Raw genomic sequence first — 16,176 nt, forward strand, 5'->3', positions numbered from 1 at the left:
CGGACAGACTGTGGCCGTTAGAGTGGCGGGGGGGGATGTGTACAAAATTCCAACAGCTAAAGTGCATCTTGATTGGGGAGCGGGAAAGGGGGCTGTGAACGTGGGCCTAATGGATAATTTACCTGCCGAAGTACTACTGGGCAACGATTTGGGCCCCATGACTTCTGCCTATGCTCCAGTATGCAACAACGAGGCGGACCCAGTGACTACACGGGCCCAAGCCCGGACGGAGCGAGAGCTCTCACCAGTGCGGGAGACACAGGTAAGACCTACCCCGACCTTGCCTGACAGGTTAGGCCCCATACCCTGGGACACCCCAGATGCTTTCGAGGCAGAGTCTAAGACTGACCCGACCTTACAAAAGTACCGGGAACGAGCAGAGACCGGAGGGGGCGGGGCAGATAACGAAACATTCTTATGGGAAAAAGGGAAACTATACCGCTGGACAGAGAAAAGGGGACAGCGTAGGCGACAGCTGGTAGTGCCCCACAAATACCGTCAAGAAATCCTCAAAATAGGCCACGACATCCCCTTAGCAGGCCACCTAGCCGTTACCCGTACCCTACACCGCATTACTCACACGTTCTTTTGGCCAGGGGTGCACGCTGACGTTAGAACTTACTGTAACACCTGCGATGTGTGTCAACGAGTAGGAAGGCGAGGCGATCACCCTAAAGCCCAGCTAGTAAATATGCCCATTGTAGAGGAACCCTTCAGCCGGGTTGCTATTGACCTAGTGGGACCACTGGCTACCCCTAGTCCCTCCGGTAAGCGATACATTCTTACCGTAGTGGACTACGCTACCAGGTACCCAGAGGCTGTCGCCCTATCCAACATACAAGCGGATACGGTAGCGAATGCACTAGTACAGGTGTTCTCCCGGGTAGGATTTCCAAAAGAAATCCTATCCGACCGAGGCACCCAATTTACGGCTGAATTGACCCAACAACTCTGGCAGGTTTGCAAAATTAAGTCCCTCCTGAGCTCCCCATACCACCCCCAGACGAACGGGCTGTGTGAGAGGTTCAATGGGACCCTCAAGCAAATGCTCAAGACGTTCACTCAGGAATACCGAGACTGGGAACGCTTCCTGCCGCACCTCCTATTTGCTTATCGGGAGGTGCCCCAGGAAACGACAGGGTTCTCTCCCTTCGAGTTGCTCTACGGAAGAAAGGTACGGGGACCCCTAAACCTGATCCGGGAGCACTGGGAGGGAGAGACGGAGGCTGACGGTGTCCCCATTGTGCCATACGTGCTGGAACTCAGGGACCGAATGGAGCAATTAGCCAAATCCGTGCGGGCTAATCTCCAGTTGGCCCAGAGAAGACAGAAAGTATGGTACGATCGGGGGGCCCGAAAGAGAATCTTCACCATAGGACAAAAGGTGTTAGTACTTAAGCCGGTGAAGACAGACAAATTGCAGGCGTCCTGGCAGGGTCCCTACCAGATCGTAGAGAAAAGGGGAGACACCACTTATGTGATAGCTAGCTGCCACGACAACAATCTTAGAAAGACATTCCATGTAAACATGCTCAAGGAATATTTTGAGCGGCCAGAGAACGTGACGGCCGTATGTTGTTCCCCTCAGGAAGACCCCGACAGTTTACCCATTCCAGACCTATTAGAAAAGAGCCTCCCCACAGGTATAGTGGCGCAGGTTCAGATAGGGGACCGACTTAGCCCCACTGAAAGGGAGCAGCTCAACCAACTCCTCCAGTCTAAACACCTCACCTTCTCCCCGAAGCCAGGGTACACTACTTTAACCACCCACCAGGTAGATACTCCGGGACAAGCTCCCTTGCGCCAGGCTCCGTACCGAATCCCCGAAGCAGTTAGGACAGGAATGAAGAAGGAGATCGATGAGATGCTCCAGCTCAGGGTAATTGAGCCCTCCGATAGTCCCTGGGCCTCCCCAGTTGTCTTGGTGCCCAAGAAAGATGGGACCACCCGGTTCTGCGTAGACTATCGGAGGCTCAATGAAAATACCGTGACGGACGCTTACCCTATGCCCAGGGTAGACGAGCTACTCGATCGTATAGCCAGGGGAAATTACCTGACCACTATTGACCTCTGCAAAGGTTACTGGCAGATTCCCCTGGCCCCGGAGGCTATCCCCAAGTCGGCATTCGTCACCCCATTCGGCTTATATCAGTTTAGGGTAATGCCGTTTGGGATGAAGAATGCCCCAGCTACATTCCAGCGCTTGGTGGATAGGCTCCTGGATGGCTTCCAGAGTTTTGCTTGCGCCTACCTGGACGACATAGCGATCCACAGTGAGTCCTGGGAGGACCACTTAGCTCATGTGGGAATGGTTCTGGATCAGATCCGGGCTGCTGGCCTGACTCTGAAGCCAGAAAAATGCCACTTTGGGATGGCCGAGGTACAGTACCTGGGTCACCGGGTGGGGTGTGGAAAGCAGCGACCAGAGCCGGCCAAAATAGAAGCTGTCGCCAATTGGCCCACCCCCATCACTAAGACTCAGGTCCTAGCCTTCCTGGGCACGGCAGGGTACTATAGACGGTTCGTACCAGACTACAGCACACTTGCCAAACCCCTGACTGACTTGACCAAGAAGAACTTACCTCGACAGGTCCTGTGGTCTCCCCACTGTGAAACGGCTTTCCAGGCTCTCAAAAATGCTCTAATTAACGCTCCTGTCTTGGCGGCCCCAGCCCTTAACAAACGTTTTATCGTCCATACAGATGCTTCCATGTTCGGGCTGGGAGCCGTCCTCAGCCAAGTAGGCGAAGATGGAGGGGAGCATCCAGTTGCCTACATCAGCCGGAAGCTCCTGCCCCGCGAAGTCAGCTATGCAGCGGTCGAAAAGGAGTGTTTGGCTTTGGTGTGGGCATTAAAGAAATTGACTCCCTATTTATATGGTCAGGAGTTCACTCTGGTCACCGACCATAACCCGTTGGTGTGGCTGAACCGGGTCTCTGGAGATAACGGCAGGCTATTACGTTGGAGCTTATCGTTGCAACCCTTCAATTTCACCATTACTTACAGACCTGGGAAACAGAATGGCAACGCCGACGGGTTGTCCAGACAAACCGACCTCAGCCCCGCATAATCAGCGGTCTGGACAGCCTTAGTCTGCCCCGAAAAGGGGTCAGACCGTGTCTGCCAGAGTGTTCCACAGAAAGGGAGCACTGTTACAGAAGCATTAGTTATTTTGTTGTGAAGAGCTTATTTCCCAGCAGCAATGCCTGAACCAGCAAGCCAGCGCCTAAGAAGGGCTCCAAGAAAACCGTAACAAGTATCATTTCATAAAGAGTTAACTCTTTTTTTTCAGCTTTTAGAAACTATTGTCTAATCACCTCTGGAGCCAGACTGCTAATTGATAAGATGAACTTGTAAACTTGTTATCTTAAGTACTGTAATCCTATTGTGGCCTGTCAAAGGACAGTGCTCTCTATCTAAATGTGTGATGGGGGATTTTGTGCTTCCCCCCCTCTCCCCCTGGGAGTGCCCTGTGTGCATGTAACCTTAATAAAAAGCAGGCTGGGCATCCCAGTCCTGAGTTCTTGTTTGACCCTCAATCGCAGCGTTGACTCGTTTTTGTGGGCAGAAGGGTATCCTAGCGGTACTGCAGCTAAGGGAGATTATTCTATATTTGCGAGACTCATATAGAATACTATGGAAAGCAGCTTCTCCCCTCTTTAGCAATAGGGATCCAGGCTACTAAGCGGTCCATCTCTCAGCGAGACTAAGGGTAACCGTAACACATTGATATTAAGCTTTTATCTTGGAAAGTTCTGTTTTTGATGGCTATTTCCTCGGCTCGAAGAGTCTCTGAGTTATCTGCCTTACATTGTGATTCTCCTTATCTGATCTTTCATTCAGACAAGGTAGTCCTGCGTACTAAACCTGGGTTTTTACCTAAGGTTGTTTCTAACAGGAATATCAATCAAGAGATTGTTGTTCCATCATTATGTCCTAATCCTTCTTCAAAGAAGGAACGTCTTTTGCATAATCTAGACGTGGTCCATGCCCTGAAGTTCTACTTACAGGCAACTAAAGATTTTCGACAAACTTCTTCTCTGTTTGTCGTTTACTCTGGACAGAGGAGAGGTCAAAAGGCTTCGGCTACCTCTCTCTCTTTTTGGCTTCGTAGCATAATACGCTTAGCCTACGAGACTGCTGGACAGCAGCCTCCTGAAAAAATTACAGCTCATTCCACTAGAGCTGTGGCTTCCACCTGGGCCTTTAAGAATGAGGCCTCTGTTGAACAGATTTGCAAGGCTGCAACTTGGTCTTCACTTCATACTTTTTCCAAATTTTACAAATTTGACACTTTTGCTTCTTCGGAGGCTGTTTTTGGGAGAAAGGTTCTACAGGCAGTGGTTCCTTCAGTTTAATGTTCCTGCCTTGTCCCTCCCATCATCCGTGTACTTTAGCTTTGGTATTGGTATCCCATAAGTAATGGATGACCCGTGGACTGAACACACTTAACAAGAGAAAACATAATTTATGCTTACCTGATAAATTTATTTCTCTTGTAGTGTGTTCAGTCCACGGCCCGCCCTGTCTTTTTGAGGCAGGTTCTAAATTTTAAATTATAACTCCAGTCACCACTGCACCCTATAGTTTCTCCTTTCTCGTCTTGTTTCGGTCGAATGACTGGATATGACATATAAGGGGAGGAGCTATATAGCAGCTCTGCTTGGGTGATCCTCTTGCAACTTCCTGTTGGGAAGGAGAATATATCCTATAAGTAATGGATGACCCGTGGACTGAACACACTACAAGAGAAATAAATTTATCAGGTAAGCATAAATTATGTTTTTTATTGTATCCCTCCCTCTCTAGTGACTCTGGATTTCCATATCTTGGGTATTATATCCCATACGTCACTAGCTCATGGACTCTTGCCACTTACATGAAAGAAAACATAATTTATGTAAGAACTTACCTGATAAATTCATTTCTTTCAGAGTGGCAAGAGTCCATGAGACCCACCCTATTTTTTGATGGTTATGATTTTCTTGTATAAAAGCACATTTATTTTTTTCAGTTCCTCTTTTTGTATGCTTTTTTACTCCTTTTCACACCTCACTACTTGGCTATATGTTAAACTAAGGTATGCGTGGGGTGGGAGGTGTATTTATGGGCATTTTGAGGTTTGGGAAACTTTGCCCCCTCCTGGTAGGAATGTATATCCCATACGTCACTAGCTCATGCCACTATGAAAAAAAATGAATTTATCAGGTAACTTCTTACATAAATTAGGTTTTGTTTTTTGTACACTATATCTAAATCTTGAAAATTTGACTTCTATGTATTTGACTCCCAAATACTAAACCTCTTGAGTTAACAGCTTCTTCACAAACATCTTTTTATATATAGGAATGGTATTCATATTTCTTTACTTATGTTTTATTTTGATTTTAGATATCTTAAAAGTGAAGGTGAAATAGAAAAACTTCAAGCTAAAATGGTTGAACTAAGGAAAAAGTTAGATGAAACAAGCTATGCTATGGAAGAGCTGGGCAGAGAAAACCAATCTCTTCAGGTAATGGTGGTGTTATATCTTTATGCACAAAGCTCATAAACACTGACAACTATAAACAATACAGTGTATACTTCCATGTAATCTTAATTGTCTTAAGTCTTAATTGTTCACAACTGGATATTTCAACAGTCTGCCAGCGATGGTGAACCTTGGCTCTCCAGATGTTTCAGAACTACATTCCCATGATGCTTAGGTTCTCTGAAGTCCAGTTGAGCATCATGGGAATGTAGTTCTGGAACATCTGGACTGTCAATGTTTGCCATCACTTGCACTAGGCAAACAGCGGATGAAGAAATCAGTGAATATCCTGTCATCTATAGGAGAAATGTTCTGATTCTTTTTTTTTTTTTTTTTTTAAAGCACATTTATATAAAAAGTAAAAGGAATTTAAGTTAACCTGTGAGTTTTAGAAAAAAGGGAAACAATTTACTATTGTACCTTTTATTATAAAATTTGATTTGTTCTCTTGGTATCCTTTGTTGAAAAGTAAGCCTCAGTAGGCTCAGGAATTGTAGTGCACAGGTGGGAGCTAGCTGAACTAGCCGTTAAGGGGTTTTAGACTGATAATGGTTTTCTAAAGATACCTAGTGTAACTTTTTAAATTGCTGCAGATCAAACACAGCCAAGCTCTTAATAGGAAATGGACAGAAGACAATGAAGTACAAAATTGTATGGAATGCGGAAAGGGATTTTCTGTAACCATAAGAAGGGTATGTGTTTTTTTTTAAATACTTGTTATGTGTTTGATAAACATTTTCTACAATATAATTATTGTAATGACTTTACAGTTTGTAGTAGTTGTTTATTATTAGCGCTGCGGAATCTGTTGGCGCTCTACAAATAACCGATAATAATAAATAATTGTCATGAAAATGTTGGAAATGCTTGTGCATTTTAGGATATCTCTACTTAAACTGAAGCTAAATGCAAAATAATAATATGCACATGAAAGAGCAGAAATTAAACATGATACAATATGTTTTACTTAAAGGGACACTGTACCCAAAAAATTTCTTTCGTGATTCAGTTAGAGCATGCAATTTTAAGCAACTTTCTAATTTACTCCTATTATCAATTTTTATTCGTTCTCTTGCTATCTTTATATGAAAAAGAAGGCATCTAAGCTTTTTTCTTGGTTCAAGACTCCGGACAGCAGTTTTTGATTGGTGGATGAATTTATCCACCAATCAGCAAGGACAACCTAGGTTGTTCACCAAAAATGGGCCGGCATCTAAACTTACATTCTTGCATTTCAAATAAAGATACCAAGAGAATAAAGAACATTTGATAATAGGAGTAAATTAGAAAGTTGCTTAAAATTGCATGCTCTATCTGAATCACGAAAGAAAATTTTTGGCTACAGTGTCCCTTTAAGAAAATGTCAAGTTAAAGTGTATTAAATTGGTAGTAAATCAAACAGGAAATGCATGTTTTTACATAGGAACAAAATACTCACTGGTTTTTACATGCAACGTCCACTGCTGTATTGTGGAACATGTAAATGGCATTGACAACTTCAGAAACAAAAGACATTTTATTTAGGACATCAACAAAACTACAAAACTGTAGTGCACTGTAAAAAAAAAACTTTTTGCGCTTCAAGGAAAATGCAGGGACATTAATTTACTGTCTAGCCTATGAAAGAGCAGCTCTTACACTTACATTTATTTTATTGTTTTTTTACTGGAAAAAGAAATAATGTTAATTTAAAGCTCTATAATGAGTCAAAACTGTTCTGCAGTAATTATTTTGTACTTTTTACTATTCCTCTCTGGGTGACGAGGACAGCTGCCTGTGCTTTACTGGTGGAGAGAGATATACCTCTATCACAAGAAAACTTTGATGTATTAAGGAAAGATTCATTATTTTAAAAAGATTTAGAAATTACCTCTTTTAGTTGAAATAAAGTATAAAGTTGACTACAGCGTCCCTTTAAAAGCCATTTATTAAAGAGACAATCAAGTCTAAAATTTTTTTTCATGATTCCAATAGGGTATGTAATTTTAAACAACTTTCCAATTTACTTTTATCACCAATTTTGCTTTGTTCTCTTGGTATTCTTAGTTGAAAGCTAAACTTAGGAGGTTCATATGATTATTTCTTAGACCTTGAAGGCCGCCTCTAAACTGAATGGTGTTTCACCAGTAGAGGGCGTTAGTTCATGTGTTTCATATAGATAACATTGAGCTCACGCACGTGAATTTACAGAGGAGCCAGCACTGCTTGGCTAAAATGCAAGTCTGTCAAAAGAACTGAAATAAAGAGGCAGTCTGCAGAGGCTTAAATACAAGGTATACAAAACTGGGGAATGGGTAATAAAGGGATTATCTATCTTTTTAAACAACAAAATTCTGGTGTTGACTGTCCCTTTAAGTTACATATCCTAGACTTTTACAAATGCATTACCAAAATGTATTTGTTCCTCTTTACGACCTTTAGGGTTCTATTTATAATTAGATCTTTCTGTCCCTCTCGCCGCCAAATTTGGTGGCATGTGCATTTTCCCTACTAAAGGTTAGTTGCAGGAGGGAAGAACCTTGGGCATTCTGAGGCTGGTAATCAGGCACTTCTGGCCTGTCTTCCTAGGGCCCCTGTGTTCTCTTGTGGACACCAATATGTTGCTCCTCTGGTTTAACTGATTACCTTGAAGATACTTTACCTAGTCCCCCTTTCTCCAAGGTTGTGTTGCCCTCTGTGTCCCTGGTGTTTCCTTATAGACTTTGCTCGGACATTGTTTTTGTACACCCACCTTTTCTTATTACCGCAATGAAACACTGTTTCAGAGTTTTGTAAAGCAGCCATATGCTCATTTTTATACATTTTTAGATTTTTTTGCTAATGTTGCCTTTGAGGGAAGCGCTTTACATGTTTCTTGTCTTTCATATTATCGTGTTTATTTGATTAGTTATTATCCTGTTATGTCCTTGGCTCATATGCTCTCCTGCTTGGTGATTCTCATGGCTTTGGTATGCACCTAGTTTTGTAGAATCATCTCCTGCTCCTTTTTGTGATCACATAAGCAAAAACTGTTTCTATTCACCATTGTTTACGCAATGAAGACCCAACCTTCCTGGTTTTAGTGCTCTTATAGTCTGTCCCTCCCTCCCCTATTTGCCTGGCTAAACAATCAAACTAAGGATAGGGGAGTTAGTGGGAGGAGGAAGTATTTCTGCCTTTTTCCAAGTAAACAGCCTACTATTAAAGGGACAGTATACTGTAAAATAGTTTTTCCCTTAATGTGTTTACAATTGCTTTTTTACCAACTGCAGAGTAAAAAAATTATGAAAATTAGCTTTTTAAGGTTTATTTGTGTATTTTAAAGCTCTGATTTTGTGTTTTGAAGCCACAACCTAATAAAATGAGTTGAGCTTGTAGGTATAATCAGATCTCATTACTGTATCACATTGTGTACATATACCTGCTTCTTTATCTTATATCTGTCCATAAAAACAATCACCAGTACTTGGATAGAACAATGGAAAATCAACATTTTATTACCTTATCTCTGCTATACCCCACTGGGAGTGTAATTTCTTCTGCTGGCTGTGTTTACAAAGCTTATAATACACTCCAGCAGGTAAAGTGGATCATTGGGAAAAAATTAAATGGGAGAATATTTTTGAATAAACTGTCCCTTTAATCTAACGGACTAAAATGAAGTAAGGTTTAACAACAATACTCCTGATGATGTGGAAGCTTGTATCTTTCCACCATCAACATAGCTGTGTGGCTTGTTGCTGTGTGTCAGTGAGTGATGCATACTGTAGTATGCAACATGCATTTCCAGCTACTTTCATTAAAAATATAAGCAACTTTTTAAACTTTGTAATCTGTATTGTTGTTCTTTGATGCAAGATTTTTTTTTACACAGTTATTTTTTCAAGCTTTCAATCTCAGACCTCCCAACTGTCCTGATTTGAATTAGCTCTGAGCTATGTCCCACTGAGACAGCCATATGTTCCTATTTATACAGTCCGTTAGCCCCTCCCTTAGACTGCCCAGACACGCCCACCGGCCACCCAGAGATGCCCATGATCACAGCCAATATCCAGCCATGACTCTGCCCCCTCATAATACAAGCTTTATGAGAGGCGTTGCATGCCCCCCCCCTCCTGAGTCCCTAATACCTAGCCACAAATGTTGGGAATTATGCACTCATTTAATATGTGCCAAACTGATTAACTCAGCACTATTTACACAGTGAATATTCCGCACCTATAGAATCTAAATCATATTTTCTTTTTCTTTTTCAGCACCATTGTAGACAGTGTGGAAATATCTTCTGTGCAGAATGTTCGTCAAGGAATGCCTTAACTCCCTCCTCCAAAAAGCCTGTCCGTGTCTGTAATACATGTTTTATTGACTTACAAGGATAGAAACGGTTCTTTAGATAGGAATCTGCAAATTACAGTTAGTATTTTTGTTAATGCACTTCATATAGCACTCAAAGTACTTATTTCTTTGGACAAAGATTGTAAAGATTGACAAGATGCCCTTTGAAATGTTTTATTGATGCAAAGTAAAATTGTTGTATTTTTCATGAAAACAAACAACTAGTTTAATTCATAGCCTGCATCTAGCTTTTTCATTCCGAGATAGCTTTTATGTTGATTTTATTTTCCACTCGACTGCCTGTAAATATGAGACTAACAGAGAGACAACATATTTTTATACTTCATCTGACAGTAAACCTGGGGATATATGACTGATCACTTATTGTTCCTCTTAAACAAATAGAAAATGTACAGCCAAGTGTTTCTTTGTTTTTTAGAAGTTAGATTTGGCTTTCTTGTACCATATTGTTATTAAAAATTACTATCTTCTAAAGGATATTCAGGCAAGTTTTAGTCTGCACTAAAAGTATCAGCCTGCTTATTTTTATTAGTGCAATTATCCCATTCATCTCTGCATTCACATATTAATGAAACTATAGATCGACAAGACCTTCATTTTATTGCAGCTATCCTTTTTTTTTTTTTCCCCCCCGTTTTCTTTTTAAAGTAATGATAAATCCTAGCGTTTTTGAAATGCTAGGATTTACCAGTGCAACAAATAAAGGTAACTTTCAGTCGTGAAGTATAAAATACTTCATGCTGAAAGTTCCTTTATTTGTCTGCAGTGCATGCCGTGCTGAGCGCCTCAGGGCAGCCCACTGCAGAACACTATTTTTCAGTGAGGTGATGTTAACCAATAGCGTGCTAGGATTTACCATCACTTTTAAGTTACGATAATTTTACACTCAATGCGCATTACTCATATTACTTTAAACACCTCACCTTGCATTTTACCTTTTATCTAAGCATTTCATAAAGTGGAATCCTAATGCTGTGCATGGTGTAAGGCCACTACTGTCCTGTGTGTTGTTTGGATATCCCTTGTATAAAAGCAAAAGGGTTTCTGATCTATTTAGAGGTGTGTCTGCCAATCTCATTATTTTTTGGGAGATAACTGGAAAATGTTTTATATCCTGAGTGCTTTCCATAACAGCTGTTAACTGGAGCTGGATTTTTTTCTATTGAAAGTGCAACACACTAAGATCTGGATTTGCACATATCTTAGTGTGTTGCACTTTAACAAGAAAAAAATCAGACTCCGAAAAGAGCCAAATGCCACGGATGCCCACCTTCTTCCGCATTCTGCAGCTAAAGGAACTGCTGAATGCATATCCCTACTCACAATACATTTCTAGATGTGATGTGATGTGTAAGTGTTTGTTCTCTCGTCTCTTTTAACTAAACTTTCTTTTAAAAAAACAAAACACTAGACTGTAAAGCTTTGATGCACTAATTTGGGGCACCTGTTCAGTTCCTAATAATATTTAGTACCTTGGGTGGCATTATTTCTTCCCATGTATACACTAAAACAACCTACTTGCCTTGAATGATCCATTGTGTATACTATGTGAATTGAATGGCTTTAAGTTGCAGAATAATGTTGAGGTTTTTAGCAGTGGTTAAAGTGATATGGAAGGGATAGTAGCCTCTTTTATGTAGTGAATATGATACAATAAAATGAGCGGAGGGAAAAATTAAAGGGACATAAATGTCAGGTATAAAATTAAATGCTATTTAAAGTAGTTTTCCCATTTACCTTAAAACATCTTCTGGTTCTTTCTGTATTCCTTCAGATACTTAAGGGCAAATTTATCAAAAGGAGTGTGGTCCTATTGATTTCAGCTTCGCTCATGTGAGGCTACAACTTTATTTATAGCAGTTTAAACCGCTCTTTCCTAAATCCTAGATACAGGGGATGAATTTGCCCTGAAATTTGTGATCCCATTGAACAAATTCACTACCTGTGAGCCTTGTCCATCCAGACAATGATAAATCTTCCCCTTATGCTTAAGCTTTACTCCTGTATTGTGTCTTAAAGGAACATTGTACTGTAATTTTTATCCTTTTGTGTTCTCAACCACTGGTTATATCAGCTGCAGAGTGTTAAATGTATTAGAAATTGCTCCTTTAGGTTCATTTTTGCATCAGTATCAACAACACTTTCTAAAGAAGAAAAGAAACAGCTTGCAACACATGAATACTATACCCTGGAGGAGATAAGCCGAGCTGTAGTTTAAGGCAGTGCATGTTGTTTGTCTGCAAAAGAGAAACTCTCAGATGTTCTCACTATTTAGTGGCTTGCTCTCTAAAATAAATAATGTTATATCAAATTAGTCTTTATGGTTTATACAAAACACACAATGAATTTGTTCTCTTGGCATCATTTTTTGAAGAGTAAACCTAAGTTGGCTCATAGGAGCTAAGGGGTGTGCATGTCTTGTGACAGCATTGTTTTCAAACACTATACATTGTTGCAAGCAGCAAGCACTATATATTGTTGCAAGCACTGCTGCCATAGAATGCTATACATATGCACACTCCTGACCCTACCTAGGTTTTAATCTTCAACAAAGAATCACAAAAGAATTAAGCAAATTTGATATGTGTGCTTTGTTTACACTTCGTTTATTTTCTTTTTTTTGGGGGGGGGGGGTGGGGGGGGCTGTAAAATGACTTTTCTACTTGATCAATTAAAAGGGACAGTAAAGTCCAAATTAAAATTAATTAGATTGGATAGAGCGTAACATTTTAACAATCTTTCCAATTTACTTCTATTATGAGTTTTGCTTAGTTCTCTGACATACTCTGATAGGAGCGTGCAAGTGTCTTTAGCAGTCTATGGCAGCAGTGTTTGCAACTATGTATAACATTACTATAAACAATGTTGCAAACTCTGCTGCCATAGACTGCTAAAGACACTTGCACGCTCCTATCACTCTACCTAGGTTTACTCTTCAACAAAGGATAAAAAATAGAACAAAGCATATTTGATAGCACAAGTAAATTGGAACGTTATATAAAATTGCATTCTCTACCAGATCCAACTTTTATCTTGACTTTACCGTCCCGGTAAAATAAAATGGGTATTTTAACACACCATTCATGCATGAAATTGTACTTCATGACCCTTTTGAATTATTACATATTTATAGTAAATTTATCAGTTTGATAATTTGCCAACTCCTGCATATATACTGTGTGTGTGTATATATATATTATATACTCAAAACCCTAGCCAGAGCTGGGAATATAATTTAAATCAACTGTCATCCATTTAGATTCCGGCCGTGAATAAAGCTGTGTCGATAAAATGAAATGTCTGCATAATGTTTAAAAATATCATCAAGTAACATTTGCATTTAATTGAACAGATAGAAAGAATGTAGCTGTGGTCTTTGGCTATAAAGTATGTTTTACTTGTTCCAGAACCATGAAAGGAAGAATCTAAGCACTTAAGCATTTCTATGAGAGAAGTTGGAATCATAACCGGTTTAATGTATTCTAGTATAGACAATATCGTTAGACTTTAAGTTCACAATAAATAAAAAGGAAAGCCTCATAAAAAATACATTTTGTGTAATTGATCACCAAAGCCAATAATCTGTCATAAATGTCATTTGTAACTGATTTGTTTCTATAAATCATCTTCTATTTTGTCTGCTATTAATTCCATTCAGTTATCATGGGCAGCTTTTTTGTCATGATATACACTTCTATTTAATTGGGAATTTTGTAATATGAATATGTAAATGAGGCAGTATGTGCTGCACGTATTTCAAAATACCAAGTCATTTGTATGAAATGAAAAGCAATAGATTGAGTACCTAGTCTTGGCTCTCACGTTTGTGTTTTACCCTTATTATTTTTATTACCTTTTCTAGTAAAAATGGCTTCTTAGATAGGATTAGCTCATAGAACAGATGTGTTCTCTAAGGAAAACGCATAGAGGAGTAATGTGTTGGCAAGAAAGTTTTCTGTCTCTAAAAACTAAACCTGAAGAATTGTGCTATGTCTACCTCTTCAAAAGTTCATAATTAGCGTTCAGTGGCAGACAGTATTGAAGTCTCTGCTGTACAGATCATACATAATCATAAACAATGAATATTTGGTTGTGCAAACGAATATCCTTTTGGTATCCTCAACTACCTCTTTATTATGTGTAAATTGAGTTAAATATGTGCATGATACAGTATAATGACTGCCAAATGTTAGCTTGTTATATTCTATATGCAAAACCAGTTGAAAAAAATCACCTTGCTAATAAAATGACATCAGTTCCTTTGATTCCATTTTGAGACATTCTAACTTGCAAAAATGCTTAAAGGGATATTCCGGTCAAAATTTAAATGCACCTAAGTGAATTACGTCTTTTAATAGAAACATTTGCAATATACATGTATTGGCAAATATGCTTCTAGTAAAAGTTATCACTGTTTTTGCGTTAACATTTTTCTCTGCACGCGCATTTGAAGGATAGCTGTATATTCTCAGGGCACCAACATTTTAAATACTGCAGCTGTTCAGAGCGCCAGTGGGGCTTGTAGTATCATGTCAGCAATTAACAAATTGAGTCATTACTAGATTATACAAGCACCTTAGGTTCCCTGAGCAAGTTTTATGCTTAAAATGCTGGTGCACAGTACATACTTAAATACACATTTAAAACAGCTATAGCTTCTGTTATAAGCATTTTTGCTAATGCATGTATATCACAAAAATGCTTCTATTAAAAACTGAAATGCATCCACATGGATTCCAATGTCACTTTAAGCTAATTTGAGGAGCTTGATAGCTTGCGTGTTAAGTGTTAATAATGCCTTTGGGTTTCAAATTGACATTTTGGCATTTGTTGTTAATGAGCATTTCTAAATGCAATGTTACTTTATTCGAACCATGTTCATTGTATTTCTCTCATATGTTGGTGATAACTAGTAGATATGAAGCTTTCTGTCACTTAGAAACATCCCAGAAGTTGTCAGTACCATATATACCCTCCCTTTCCTTGCAGCTTCAGTGTCTGAGAGCGCAATATTCTTGTCAAAATCTATCATGGTCCCTCAAACAGGGTCTTGTTTATTGTAACTATCAAGAGAGTTTCAGAAACGAGAGTTTCCAGAACCATTCAGCTAATCAGAAAATCAAAACATGTATCTTAACAATTGATTTGTAAGAAATACTTTTGCTGAATTCACACTGAATGCTTCCAAATTTGTTTCTTCTCTAAGGGTTCTTCGATTTTAGCAGATAAAATTTTGCTTAACTGTTGATTAGTAGGAGACAGACACTTGTAAGGAGACACTTTCTGAATTGTATTTGGCACAGATACACAAGTCTAACTGGTTGGAATGTAGCCTGGACTTCTTAGAGCTCTGGGAAGGTTGTTTCTGCAGGTATCCGCCTAGCTAATACATTTTCTGAAAATCAAATTATTTTTTATTTCTTGAAAGTATGGAACCCTTTGTTTGTTTCACCATTACATCAAAATGGCGTACAACAACATAATGGGAGTCCTGCAATAAAGCAAGTGCCATACCTGAATTATCATTTATTTCCAGTCCTTCAGAAATAGGAAATAGAATTATTAAGGGTCAGATTCTTTATTCAATTGGCTAGTCTCTTTGTGTATATTTTTGTCAAACTTTACCTAAAATTGAGAACTTCCTAAATAGATCTTAAAACTTTAGGAGAATATTGCTATGCTTGTAGGTATGTGCATCTGGATCCTTTGTGAGCATCCGAATTCGCAAGTAGGCGGCCCCTTGTGCCATTTGGCTTTTTTCGGATTTATTCTTGTGAAAGCTCACCCCACACTAAGATCATGATTTGCACAGGTCCTAATGTGGTGATCTTTCACCAGAATAAATCCTGCTCTGAAAAGAGACTAACAGCATGCGCAGCCGCCTACTTCCACATTCAGATCTTCAAAGGATTCAAATGTACGTATCTACTAGGCAGTCATGTATTGTGTAACTAGATCTCCTAGCATTTGACATGTTTGTAGTGGTGATTCCTTTTTGAAGTTACTTATACCTTTCCTTCAATATATTTAGCATTTATTTGTTGGTATCTGTTTGGATTACTTAGGCAACAAGGGTACATTTTAATTTTCTATAAATTTTTGTCAGTTCTGTAGTATACCTAGTCATTAGTCTCCCGAAGTATAAATTACTTTAAAGGGACAGTCAACACTTACTTTAACATGTTTTTATATTGAAAATAACAAAACGGAGGTCCGCCTACACTATACCCCTCCTGCCTTGCCGCCTTGCTTCTGTCCTAATCAGCGGCGCTAACTACTCTAATACCCGGTAAATATGGATGCCGGACTCC

The 16,176-nt window shown here is 39.6% G+C and overlaps 1 protein-coding gene across 1 annotated transcript in view; it reads left to right on the forward strand.

The window, feature by feature from the left end:
- Positions 1-14,130, forward strand: part of EEA1 (early endosome antigen 1) — a 643,459-nt gene extending 629,329 nt beyond the window's left edge. The window contains exons 27-29 of the mRNA XM_053719231.1: positions 5,392-5,512; positions 6,124-6,222; positions 9,766-14,130. Of these exons, the coding sequence (XP_053575206.1) occupies positions 5,392-5,512; positions 6,124-6,222; positions 9,766-9,888 (343 nt within the window). The 3' untranslated portion in view covers positions 9,889-14,130. The remainder of the gene's footprint in view (positions 1-5,391; positions 5,513-6,123; positions 6,223-9,765) is intronic.
- Positions 14,131-16,176: the final 2,046 nt, after the last annotated feature.

This window comes from Bombina bombina, chromosome 6, assembly GCF_027579735.1.
Source record: "Bombina bombina isolate aBomBom1 chromosome 6, aBomBom1.pri, whole genome shotgun sequence".
Lineage (NCBI taxonomy): Eukaryota > Metazoa > Chordata > Amphibia > Anura > Bombinatoridae > Bombina > Bombina bombina.